Below are 13,566 nucleotides of genomic sequence, written 5' to 3'. Positions count from 1 at the left end.
CCCTCAAATTCACTTGGTCCATCTCGGACACTTCTCTCCCCTTTCTTGATCTCTCGGTCTCCATCTCTGGAGACAGACTGTCCATTGACATCTTCTATAAACCCAAGGAGTCCCATAACTACCTTGATTATAGCTCTTCCCACCCTGCCAAATGCAAAAATTCTATTCCTTATTCCCAGTTCCTCCGTCTCCGCCGCATCTGCTCCAAGGATGAGGCTTTCCATTCCAAGACATCCCAAATGTCCTCTTTCTTTAAGAATCGTGGTTTCCCTTCTGCCGTCATCAATGATGCCCTCACCCGCATCTCCTCCATTTCCTGCACTTCAGCCCTCACCCCATCCTCCCGTCACCACAACAGGGACCGTGTCCCCCTTGTCCTCACCTATCACCCCACCAGCCTCCGGATCCAGCATATTATCCTCCGCAACTTCCGCCACCTTCAACAGGACCCCACCACTAAGGACATCTTTCCCTCTCTACCCCTCTCTGCTTTTCATAGGGATCGTTCCCTCCGCGACTGCCTGGTCCACACGTCCCTCCCCACAGATCTCCCACCTGGCACTTATCCCTGCAAGCGTAAGTGCTACACCTGTCCCTACACTTCCTTTCTTACCACCATCCAGGGCCCCGAACAGTCCTTCCAGGTGAGGCAACACTTCACTTGTGAGTCTGTTGGGATAATCCATTGCATCCGGTGCTCCCGGTGCGGCCTCCTTTACATTGGCGAGACCCGACGTAGATTGTGGGACCGCTTTGTTGAGCACCTACACTCCGTCCACCACAACAGACAGGATCTCCTGGTTGCCACTCAATTCAACTCTCCCTCTCATTCCCATTCGGATATGTCCATACATGGCCTCCTCTACTGCCATGATGAGGCCAAACTTCGGTTGGAGGAACAACATCTCATACACCGTCTGGGTAGTCTCCAGCCCCATGGTATGAACATCGAGTTCTCCAACTTCCGGTAATTCCCTCCCTCTCCCTTCCCCATCCCACCTCCACTCTGTCTCCTCTTCTCTAGCCGCCTATCACCTCTCATGACTCTGCCTTCTTCTACTACCCATAGTGCCTTCCCCTTAGATTCCTTCTTCACCTCTCCTGCCTATCCCCTCCTTGCTTCTCCTCCCCCACCCCTTGAACTTTCCTCTGATTGATTTTCCACCCTCTCCCCACCTTCTTTATAGGGCCCCTGCCCCCTCCTTTAGTCCTGACGAAGGGTTTCAACCCGAAAAGTTGACTGCTTCTTTCAACGGATGCTGCCCGACCTGCTGAGTTCATCCAGCGTTTTTGTACGTCTTGCTGGGCACTGACAGAAGTGTGATGCCACATCGGTTGCTGCAATCACTTAGCGCTCCTTTCTTGACGATTCTAACAATAACTCCCTTTGTCCAGTTCTTGGGTACTTGTCCCCATTCCCCACTGGATCTGGCCTGGAACTTTCCACCTTCCAATTCTGAAACCTTATAACATTTCCTGTTCACCTCAACCAGCTGCTGATTCGGCCTCCTCTGCAAGGTCCTCTATGTGGACTCTCTTATACATTCTTACAGGTCTCGTCACTTTCTGTTAGCTTCAGTGTATGCAGTTGAAGTTTCACCTTAATTTGTATTGACTTTGCATTTAACAATTTCTTAATTTTCAATCTTTTTTTCCTAAGGCTGTCCATGTTCCCTGCTGCATCCACTCTCTGTACTTCTTTCCAGCTCTGTATCCTAGACAAGCCTCACTACTCTCCTTTAAGACTGGGGCAATCCATTTCCACATTGTGTTGATCCTGTCTACTGACTCATCCTCTTCAAGGTCTTGCAAGGCCTGGAATCTATTCCTAAGCTGAATGGTGAATGCAGATCTCACACTGGTGTCCTTGAGCTTTTCAACATTACATGTGCTCTGGTCCCAGTGCTTCTCAGATTGAGTTTCATCACTGTTACAAGGTGGTGATGACTTCCTGTATCTGCTCCTCTCTTTACCTTTACATCCTGCAAAGATCGTCTCCATGTACCATTGATCATTAAATGGTCAATCTGGATCCTGTCACATCCATTGGGTGAGCACCATGGCAGTTTGTGGATTTCATGGAGTGGAAAGAGGGTCTCTCCTATGATCAGATTGCTTATGGCACAGAATTCAACCAGTCTTTCACCATTGTTATTCATCGTTCCACATCCATGCGTGCCCATGATCCTAGTGAAGTGTAAGTTGGTATTTCCCACTTTGGCATTTACATCTCCCATGATGTTGATTATGTCATGGTGTGGTGTTAACCTCTACCTGTGACTGCAGCTGTCCGTAGAAGACATCTTTTTCTTAAATGTCACTATCGTTCGTTAGAGTATAGCACTGGATGACATTCATGGTCATTGGTTTCTCTTTCAGCCTGACTCATTGGCCTCCTGTTGATTGGTTTCCACTCCAGCAAGCACTTTTCAATGCCTTTCTTCAAAATGACCGCTACACCATAAGGATGCTGACCATCTTCCCTTCCCGAGTATAAAACTGTTTCACCAGTTGCTGCCTTTAGTCTGCCAGACCTTGTCCGTCTGCTTTCACTGACGCTCAGTATATGCAGGTTGTAACAACACAGTTCTGCAGTTACTTGTGCTAATTTGCCAGTGTTGTATATGGTTCGTACATTCCAAAAACCAATTTTGGTCTTGGTCTTGGCAGTGTTCAGGGCTTCCTGAATTTTTTTTGATCAGTCAGGGTAGTTAGCCCTGAGCTGAACCCCGAACCTAGATGACCGGTGGACCGCTCTTAGTCTGGCCTCTACCCTTTGACCTGTTTGGCATGGGTGATCCTACCAAGAGTCATAGTACAAGGCCCTGACTCCAGCCAACATAGTTCTCCGGATCATTGACGCACGCAAGCTTCCAAACCCAACAATGAGGAGGACAAATGTGGTCCTCTTGGAGGCCATATTTACAAGGCACGCCTATTTTTGGCACATCTATTTTCATGCCCATATTTATAAGGCACTCCCATTTCGACTCACATATTTACAAGACGTGTCTATTTTGATGCCCGTAGGCAATGGAGCAGATTTCAGTTTCTTACCTTGGTGACATAAACCCCTTTGACGTGAATGTCTGTTCGTAGCATCTGCTGGTTTCCTGATGAGAAGCTGAGGCTGAGCTGGTTTGGAGCCACCTGTATCGCTGTCACTTGCTGATTGAAGTGAGCAGACATCACCTGCTCACTAAGGATGAGGACTGTGCCAGCATTGTTCACACCCAGCAGGTTCTTACTGGAGCCCCACTAAGCAAACAGCAGACACAGACAGAGTGTTACCAAAGAGAGCAAATAACCAGGCAAGTCTTAAACACAAGTGATTCTGCAGATGCTGGAAATCCAGAGTAACACACACAAAATGCTGAAGAACACAGCAGGTCAGGCAGCATCTATAGAGGAATAAAAAAACTGGCATTTTGGGCCAAGATCCTTTATCTTTAGAAGGACGTCCCTTTAAAACTGAGATGAAGAGGAATTTCTTTAGTCAGGGGGCAGTGAACCTATGGAATTCATTGCCACAGACTGCTGTGGAGGCCAAGTCACTGGGTATATTTAGATGTTGATAGATTCTTGATTAACCAGGGCATCAAAGGTTACAGGGAGAAAGCAGGCAAATGGGTTGAGAGAAACAATATATCAGCCATGATAGAATGGCGGAGCAGGCTTGATGAGCCAAATTTTCTGTGTGTTGCTCTGGATTTCCAACATCTGCAGAATCTCTTGGGTTTATGAATACTGGTTATTTTCTATTGCAGAATTGTTGAAATAAATTCTGTGTGTAATATGTTTAGTTAATAAAGTGAGACTTACCTGCTAACACACACATAACAGTGATAAAAGAGTCATGCTAACCACTACACTACCATGGAGCTCCACAGTAGTGTAGGGTTGCTCAACACTATTATAGTTTGGTCTTGACCCGAAACATTGACTGTCCATTTCTCTCCATAGATGCTACCTGACCCACTGAGCTCCTCCATCACTTTGAATGTTCTTTAACCATCGAATGATTGTGCTACATGGCACTAGTGAAAAGAATGAGATTGAGTAGATTCTTCACCTCATTACCTTGAGCTGAATTATATTTCCTTCAAGATCTATTGGAGCTTGAGGTTTCCACTGGTCCTTCCCCTGCACACAGTGACGTCTCACACTGCTGACCAGAGTCTTTCGCCACATAGCAACTTGCCCTTTGGAGGTGCCAGCCGCTAGGATACCTAGGAAACAGCATGTTAGTCTTCTGATCAGATTCCACAGAATAAGAAGATGTACCCCCAGCTTCTTCCTCCAGGCTGAGAGACTTCTGAACACCCAGTTACCGCTCAGTACACATTTATTTTACTTAGAGATACACCATTCCAGCCCTTCCAGCCCTTCAAGCCATGCCACCAGCAACCCACCTATTTTAAGAGGTAGCTTAATCATGGGACAATTTACAATGACCAATTAACCTAAAAAAGTACGTCATTGGACTGTGACAGGAAACTGGAGCACCCAGAGGAAACCCACGCATTCCGCGGTGAGGACAAACATATACAGAGGACACCAGGACTGAACTCCGAACTCTGACGGCTGGAGTTATAACAGCATCATGCTAACTACTATGCGACATAATCTGTTTATTTAGGACAGTGCCTGTAGAATTAATACCGTTGTATATTTAGCTACTGTACTACGTATATATCATATATGCACTTCATGTCAACTTGTACATAGCTTCATAGAGCAGAACAGCATAGAAACAGGGCTTTCGGCCCATCTAATCCATGATAAAACTATTTAAACTGCCTACTCACAGCAACCATAGACCTCCATATTCCTACTATCCATGTACCTATCAAAACTTCCCTTAAACATTGAAATCAAACTTGCATGCACCACTTTTGCTGGCAGCTCATTCTACACTCTCATGACCCTCTGAGTGAAGAAGTTTCCCCTCCTGTTTCTTTTATAACTTTTATTCCCACCCAACCTCAACGGAAAAAGCCTGCTTGCATTTACCCTATCTATACCCCTCAATTTTGTATACCTCAATCAAATAACATCTCAATCTTCTATGTTCTAAAGAATACTGTCCTAACCTATTCAATCTTTCCTTATAACTCAGGTTCTCCAGACCCGGCAATATCCTTGTAAAAGTTTCTCTGTACTCTTTCAAACTTGTTTACAACTTTCCTGTGGGTAGAAGACCAAGACTGCACACAATACTCCAAATTAGGACTCATCAATGTCTTTCACAACTTAAACATAACATCCATCTGCTCGACTCAGTACACTGATTTATGATGGCCAATGTGCCCAAAGCTTTCTTCACCACTGTATCTACCTGTGACTCCACTTTCAATAAATTATGGACCTGTTTTCAAAGATCCTTTTGTTCTACCACGCTCTTCAGTGCCTTACTGTTCACTGTGTAAGACCTACCCTGGTGGATCCTACCAGAGTTGCACTTGCCTGCATTAAATTCCGACTGCCATTTTTTAGCCCTTTTTTCCATCTGGTCCAATTCCCTCTGCAAGCCATGATAGCCATCTTCAATGTCCACTGCACTCCTAATCTTGATGTCATCCACAAATTTGCTGATCTAATTAACCACATTATCATCCCAATCATTGATATAGATGACAAACAACAAAGAACCCAGCAGCGATTTCTGCAACACACCATTAGTCACAGGCCTCCAGTCAGAGAGGCAACCCTCTACGTCCACACTTTGGCTTCTCCCACAAAGCCAATGTCTAATCCAATTTACTACCTTGTTCTGAATGCCAAGCGACTGAACCTTCTTGAGCAGCCACCTGTGTGAGACCTTGTCAAATGCCTCACTGAAGTCCAGGCAGAAAATATGTGCTGCCTTGCCTTCATCTACTTTCCTGGCAACTTCCTTGAAAAACTCTATAAGATTGGTTAGACATGACTTACCACGCACAAAGCATGCTGACAATCCTTAATCAGTTCTTGTCTATCCAAATACTTACAGATGGACCTCAAGACAGAGAATTTGTAGAATGTCTAAGGGATGGCTATTTAGAACAGCTGGGGTTGTTGAGCTCACCAGGGGATTGGATGTGCTGGATTGGATGTTGTGCAATGATCCAGAAGTGATAAGAGAGCTTAAGGTTAAAGAACCCTGAGGGAACAGTGATCACAATATGATCAAGTTCACATTGAAATTTGAGAGGGAAAAAATAAAATCCAATGTGCTGGTATTTCAGTGGAATAAAGGAAATTACAATGGCATGAGAGGGGAACTAACTGAAGTTGACTGGAAAGGGACATTTGCAGGAAGGACAGCAGAGCAGCAACGGCTGGAGTTTCTGTGAAAAATGAGGGAAGTGCAAGAAAGATATATTCCAAATGAGAAGAAATTTTCAAAGGGAAAAAGGATACTACTGTGGCTGACAAGTGATGTCAGAGCCAAAGTAAAAGCAAAAGAGAGGGCAATGAAGCCAAAGCTAGTGGGAAGAGAGAGGATTGGGAAGCTTTTAAAAACTTGCAGAAGGAAATTAAGAAGGTCATTGGGAAGGAAAAGATGAATTATGAAAGGAAGCTGGTAACTAATATCAAAGAAGATACTAAAAGCTTTTTTTAAAATATATAAAGGATAAAAGAGAGTCAAGGGTAGACATAGGACCAATACAAAATGATGCTGGAGATATTGTATTGAGAGATGCAGTGATGGCAGAGGAACCAAATGCATATTTTGCATCAATCTTCACAGTGGAAGACATCGGCAGTACACCAACATTCAAGAGTGTCAGGGACGTGAAGTACAGTCGGCCCTCCTTATCCATGGGTGATTGGACCCCCCGCGGATACCAAAAAACACAGATGCTCAAGTCCCTTATTTAACCTGGCTCAATGCAGTGGTCTTTAGGACCCAGCGGAACCCCGGACCTTATTTAACATGTTCAGGGACTTCCAGTAAGATGGCGATTGCTTAGCTGCTCCGAACTTTTGTTCCGTTATTGTCGCTATCTTTGCACTAAATGTCTCCATTTGTTAAACCTTAGTTAGGAACTTTTTTGGTTTCCTTTACTTCCTGTGAATACATCTACCTTACAATGTCTAGCAAGAGTTCTAAATCTGGGAGAAAGGAAGTTCCGGCTCTGTCGGTTGAGACCCTCGCTGCGCTGGAACAACACCGAGATGATATTTTAAAGGAATTTAGAACCGCTTTCAAACAGCTGGAAGCCAAACTGGATCAGATCAACAATTGAGTGGACGAACATGCTGAACACTTATCTCGCATCGATTCGACTTCTGAAGATTTAGAAAGTCGTGTTCGATACTTGGAGACTCTCTGTTCCAGCCTAGATGAAAAATGTAACAAACTCCTTTCCAAAATGGTGGATCTCGAAAATCGCAGCAGACGTTGTAACCTTCGAATTCTTGGGTTGCCAGAGGCCACCGAACAGGGATCAACCGTGAAGTTTTTCGCCGAGTTTCTCTGTGAGATATTCGGGAAAGATTTGTTTCCGAACCCGCCTGAGCTCGAAAGGGCACACAGGGTCTACGTTCCCCCCGGAATTCTGGGCTCCCGCCCGTGACCAGTAATTTTGTGCTTTCATCAATACCAGGTAAAACACCGTCTGATTATGGAGGCATGTTGCAGAGGTACTTTTACTTTCCAAAATACAATCATTCGCTTTGTGGAAGATTTTGCACCCCAGACCTTAAAGATGCACGCTGAGTTTAATGGCGTAATGAAAGTGCTTTTTGATCGTGGTTTTAAACCCTCTCTTCGTACTCCTGCCGATTTACGAATCACGCTTAATACTGGAAAATATAAGTGGTTTAAGTCAGTGAAGGAGGCTGAGGCATTTGTTGCAAGTCTTCCGGCTATCCAGTCATCTTTGGAACCCGATCGGACCTCCTAAAATGGTGGATAAGTACTTCTCGTAGTAAAATTACTTTTTCTGGACTCAGACTTTACTTGAATCACTCAGACAATATTCATTGAAACTCTAAGGGCTGTTGACAATCTCTCCCTGGATTTGGTGTGTCTTTTGTAAATAGACATTCTGTGCTTAATGTTTCCCTATGGACGTTTAAATAGTACTTGTGTAATCTATTCTCCTCTCTGTAAATGGTTGATAAGTACTCTTCTTGAATTTATAATTTTCCCCTTCCTCCCTTTTTTTTCCCTTTCTCTTACTTTATTCTTCCATAATTTTTCGCGGGTAGGTTAGTTTTGGTTTTCTTCTGATTTTCTCTGTATTAAGTTTTATATTTCTGCAGAAGATGTTCCAATTTGTAGTTATGTTTTCTAGTGCATAAACTAGTTACTATTTGCTATAGTATTTATACGGAACTGCTGTTAATGACACAGATCTGGAAGTTATATTTGGGTTAATTTTTTTGGTAGAACTAGCTGCTTTTTTTGGTAGCTGTCTAGTTTTGGGTTTGTGGATGGGGTGGGTTTTCCAGTTCCAACATCACTGACTGTATTTATTGTTTTTCTTTATTGCTCAGGACATGTTTATGTTTTGATTTTACGAATCTATGTTTACATTTCTGCTCCCAGACTGCTATTGTATTGCTTGACTTTTTATATGCCTGCTGCCTTTTATGCATTAGTAATTGATAATGGCTAGTGCACTTAAATTCGTGAACTGGAATGTAAAGGGATTGAATCACCCTGTTAAAAGGAGGAAGGTATTCTCACATATTAAACAACTCAAAGCTGACATTGCTTTCCTTCAAGAAACTCATATTTGTTGTTTCTTGGACCTCGAAAAAATTCATTATTCAGTTCTTAATTCGGATCTAAAGTTCCATAAGGTCTGGGGACCTTTTATCGAGTACTTTCATAACCTTCTTCTTGACTAGGGTTTTTTTTTTCTTTTCGGTCCCTTGCTTTCAGCTCCCTTTTTTTTTCCTGGTAGTAGGCATTAATATCCTCTGTTGCTAAGTGTATTCACAGTCTGGGAGTTTGATTGTCCTGATTTATATTCTTCTCTATATTGTGTTGTGGTTGGTCTGGAGTTTTTTGTGTTGTGGGGCTTGGGGAGGATACTAAGTTTACTTGTCTTCAATTTAGGTGCTTTTTTGTTAAATTTTCTTCCTTTGTAGCATATTGTCATTGTATGCTTAATTTTGCACTGTATTAATGTTCCTCATTGTGATTTGGGGTTTTTTAATTTGTAAAATGTATAGAAAAACTAATAAAAAAAAATTTAAAATTTAACATGTTCAGTGCGGTGGACATTAGGACCTGGCGGCACAGCTCTGAATCTGCGATGTTTCTGTTCACGAAAATAATCATGATCACGATTGAAAATAAAGTGGAAGTAATAAAGCGATTGGAAAGAGGTGAAATGCCATCAGTCATCGGAAAAACGTTAGGCTACAGTCGGTCAACGATCGGAACAATTTTAATGGAGCATGTGAAAGGCCTGCCCCGATGAAAGCTACAATTATTACTAAGCAACGCAGTGGTTTAATCATTGAAGTATGTATGTTTCTTAAGTTTTTTTATATGCATAGAAAGGTAAAATACGTACTATATACTAAGAAAAACGTTTGACTAACTGACGCTATATAATACCGGACGAACCCGTTCCGACTTCAAATCCGACTTAAAGACGGACTCAGGGATGGAACTCATTCATAATTCGGGGACTGCCTGTACTTTTAATTCATTTCTAGATTACTTATAATACCTAATACAATGTAAATGTTATGTAAATAGTTGTTATACTGTATTGTTTAGGGAATAATGACAAGAAAACATAGTCTGTACATGCTCAAACAATGAGTGCTGGAGAGAGAACTTCCAGATTTTCCTGATCCACGGTTGGTTGAATCTGCGCATGTGGAATCTGCGGATAAAGAGGGCCGACTGTATGTGCAGTGAAAAATTACAACTGAGTAAGTGCTCAGGAAGCTTAATGGTCTGAGGGTGGATAAATCTCCTGGACCTGATGGAATGCACCCTCGGGTTCTGAAGGAAGTAGCTGGAGAGATTATGGAGGCATTAACAATGATCTTTCAAGAATCGATAGATTTTGGCATGGTACCGGATGACTGAAAAATTGCAAAAGTTACTCCGCTATTTAAGAAGGGTGGGAGGCAGCAGAAAGGAAACTATAGACCTGTTAGCCTGACATTAGTGGTTGGGAAGTTGTTGGAATTGATTATTAGGGATGAGATTACAATATACCTGGAGGCACATGACAAGATAGGCCAAAGCCAGCATAGTTTCCTGAAAGGAAATTCCTGCCTGACTAACCTACTACAATTTTTTGAGGAAATTACAAGCAGGGTAAATGAAGGAGATGCAGTGGATGTGGTGTACTTGGAATTTCAGAAGGCCTTTGATAAGGTGCCGCACATGAGGCTGCTTAGCAAAATAAGAGCCCACGGAATTACAGGGAAGTTACGAGCATGGGTGAGGCACTGGCTGATGGGCAGAAAACAGAGAGTGGGAATAAAGGGATCCTATTCTGGCTGGCTGCCAGTTACCAGTGGAGTTCCAGAGGGGTCGGTGTTGGGACTGCTGCCTTTTACGATGTATGTTAGTGATTTGGACTATGGAATTAATAGATATGTGGCTAAATTTGGCAATGATATAAAGATAGGTGGAGGAGTGGGTAGAGTTGGGGAAACAGATAGCCTAAAGAGAGACTTAATAGTTTAGGGGAATGGGCAAAGAAGTGGCAAATGAAATACAATGTTGGAAAGTGTATGGTCATGCACTTCAGGGGAAGAAATAAACAGGTAGACTATTATTTCAATGGGGAGAGAATTCAAATTCAATTGTTCTTGATTAGCCAGGGCATCAAAGGGTATGGGGAGAAACCAGGAGAGTGGGGATGACTGGAAGAATTGGATCAGCCCATGATTGAATGGTGGAGCAGACTCGATGGGCCAAATGGCCTACTTCTGCTCCTATATCTTATGGTCTTGTATCCAATCCCTTAGTAAACCTTCCAATAACTTTCCTACAACTGATGCCAGACTCCCCAGCCTACAATTTCCTGGTTTATGTTTAGAGCCTTTTTTTAAACAGCAGAACAACACTGGCTATTCTCCAATCCTCTGGTACCTCTCCTGTTGCTAAGGATGATTCAAATATCTCTGCTATTGCCCCGGCAATTTCTGCACTTGCCTCCCGCAGGGTCCAAGGGAACACCTGGTCAGGCCCTGGGGATTTATCCACTCTGATTTGCATCTACAGAATTTTTTCAACCTGTTAATACTATTGTATGTGCTGTATGTGATACATGTACTGTTTTGCACCCCAGTCCTAGAGGAACATTGTTTTGTTTAGCTGTATACATCTATACAATTGAATGTCAATGAACTCATATTAGAACTTGAACATGGAGTGAGTGATTTTGCAGTGAATAATTTTATGATTAAGCCTCTGATTTTATTTTTGTCAACATGTAGTTTGAAGAAAAGTGAAACTTAAGTCTGATCAAATATGTGACTAAACAACATGATATTGTGGTGTACAATGTTTAGAAACCAATCAGGAACGATTCAAGTTGAATTAGTGCTGAACAGTCAGTGCAGACAAGATGGTGGGGAGTGGAAGAGGGAATGGACAGGGAGGAAGAGCAGGATTGGTTTCTGCCATTTAATTTAGACCATTTATAGAAAACAGTCAGCAATTAGATAGATAGATAGATAGATAGATAGATACTTTATTCATCCCCATGGGGAAATTCAACTTTTTTTCCAATGTCCCATACACTTGTTGTAGCAAAACTAATTACATATAATACTTAACTCAGTAAAAAATATGATATGCATCTAAATCACTATCTCAAAAAGCATTAATAATAGCTTTTAAAAAGTTCTTAAGTCCTGGCGGTAGAATTGTAAAGCCTAATGGCATTGGGGAGTATTGACCTCTTCATCCTGTCTGAGGAGCATTGCATCGATAGTAACCTGTCACTGAAACTGCTTCTCTGTCTCTGGATGGTGCTATGTAGAGGATGTTCAGAGTTATCCATAATTGACCGTAGCCTACTCAGCGCCCTTCGCTCAGCTACCGATGTTAAACTCTCCAGTACTTTGCCCACGACAGAGCCCGCCTTCCTTACCAGCTTATTAAGACGTGAGGCGTCCCTCTTCTTAATGCTTCCTCCCCAACACGCCACCACAAAGAAGAGGGCGCTCTCCACAACTGACCTATAGAACATCTTCAGCATCTCACTACAGACATTGAATGACGCCAACCTTCTAAGGAAGTACAGTCGACTCTGTGCCTTCCTGCACAAGGCATCTGTGTTGGCAGTCCAGTCTAGCTTCTCGTCTAACTGTACTCCCAGATAATTGTAGGTCTTAACCTGCTCCACACATTCTCCATTAATGATCACTGGCTCCATATGAGGCCTAGATCTCCTAAAGTCCACCACCATCTCCTTGGTCTTGGTGATATTGAGACGCAGGTAGTTTGAGTTGCACCATATCACAAAGTCCTGTATCAGTTTCCTATACTCCTCCTCCTGCCCATTCCTGACACACCCCACTATGGCCGTGTCATCAGCGAACTTCTGCACATGGCAGGACTCCGAGTTATATTGGAAGTCTGATGTGTACAGGGTGAACAGGACCGGAGAGAGTACGGTTCCCTGCGGCGCTCCTGTGCTGCTGACCACCGTGTCAGACCTACAGTCTCCCAATTATTGTTGTGCTACTCATTCAAAGTCTAATGCCCTTACCTTGGTCAACATTGGTGGCGTGGAGAGGGGAGACTTGCAGCTTGGGCAACTGCCGGTCTTTCATTAAAAAAAAACCTTGCCCAGGCTTGCGCCCTGGAAACTAACGGAGACTAATGGAGGCCTACACACAGTCACTCAAGGACTAACAAACACAAAATGCTGCAGGAACTCAGCAGATCAGGCAGAATCTCTGGAAAGGAATAACGTGTCAATATTTCAAGCCGTGACCCTTCATCAAGAGTGGAAGAGAAGGAAGCAGAATCCAGAATAAGAAGGTGTGGGGAGGGGGACGAGTACAAGCTGGAAGGTGACATGGATGAGTGGTATGAAATAAGAAGTTGGCAGGCGATAGGTGGAAGAGGTAAAAGGCTGAAGAAGAAGGAATCTGATCGGAGGTGACAGTGGACCGTGAGAGAAAGAGAAGGAGGATGGGATGATAGGTAGATGTGGAGAATTGAATTGGTAAGAGGAGAGCTACAATGGGGAATGAAAAAGAAGAGGAGGAAAGGCCAGAAATTATTGGAAGTTGGAAAAATCTATGTTCAGACATCAGGTTGGAGGCTACGCAGACAGAATATGAAGTGCTGCTCCTCCAACCTGAGAGAGGCCTCATCGTGACAGTAGGGGATGCCATGGACTAACATGTTGGAATGGGAATGGGATTTAATGACTGTCCAATTTAGTTATCTCAGGCACACTGGGATGAGAAGGAAATAAAAAGCTATCCTGAGGTTTAGACTTACCTTTATTTTCACAGTAGGAGATACAATTGATGCTTTCTCCAGTGCTAAATCCCAGGTGTTCATCTAGTGTCAACACATAATTCTCATCTCTATCCAGATCCCAAAGTCTGATGAAAAAGCAGAACAGATTACAG

At 43.2% G+C, this 13,566-nt stretch overlaps 1 protein-coding gene across 1 annotated transcript in view; it reads right to left on the bottom strand.

Annotated features, from left to right (window-relative positions):
• ift140 (intraflagellar transport 140 homolog (Chlamydomonas)) overlaps window positions 1–13,566 on the bottom strand; it is a 279,472-nt gene that overhangs the window by 204,870 nt on the left and 61,036 nt on the right. The window contains exons 8-10 of the mRNA XM_073060034.1: window positions 13,433–13,539; window positions 4,081–4,229; window positions 3,058–3,258 (exon numbers count right to left, since the gene is read on the bottom strand). Of these exons, the coding sequence (XP_072916135.1) occupies window positions 3,058–3,258; window positions 4,081–4,229; window positions 13,433–13,539 (457 nt within the window). The remainder of the gene's footprint in view (window positions 1–3,057; window positions 3,259–4,080; window positions 4,230–13,432; window positions 13,540–13,566) is intronic.

Source organism: Hemitrygon akajei, chromosome 11 (genome assembly GCF_048418815.1).
Source record: "Hemitrygon akajei chromosome 11, sHemAka1.3, whole genome shotgun sequence".
Classification (NCBI taxonomy): domain Eukaryota; kingdom Metazoa; phylum Chordata; class Chondrichthyes; order Myliobatiformes; family Dasyatidae; genus Hemitrygon; species Hemitrygon akajei.
This window is presented reverse-complemented; position numbering and strand designations above follow the sequence as displayed.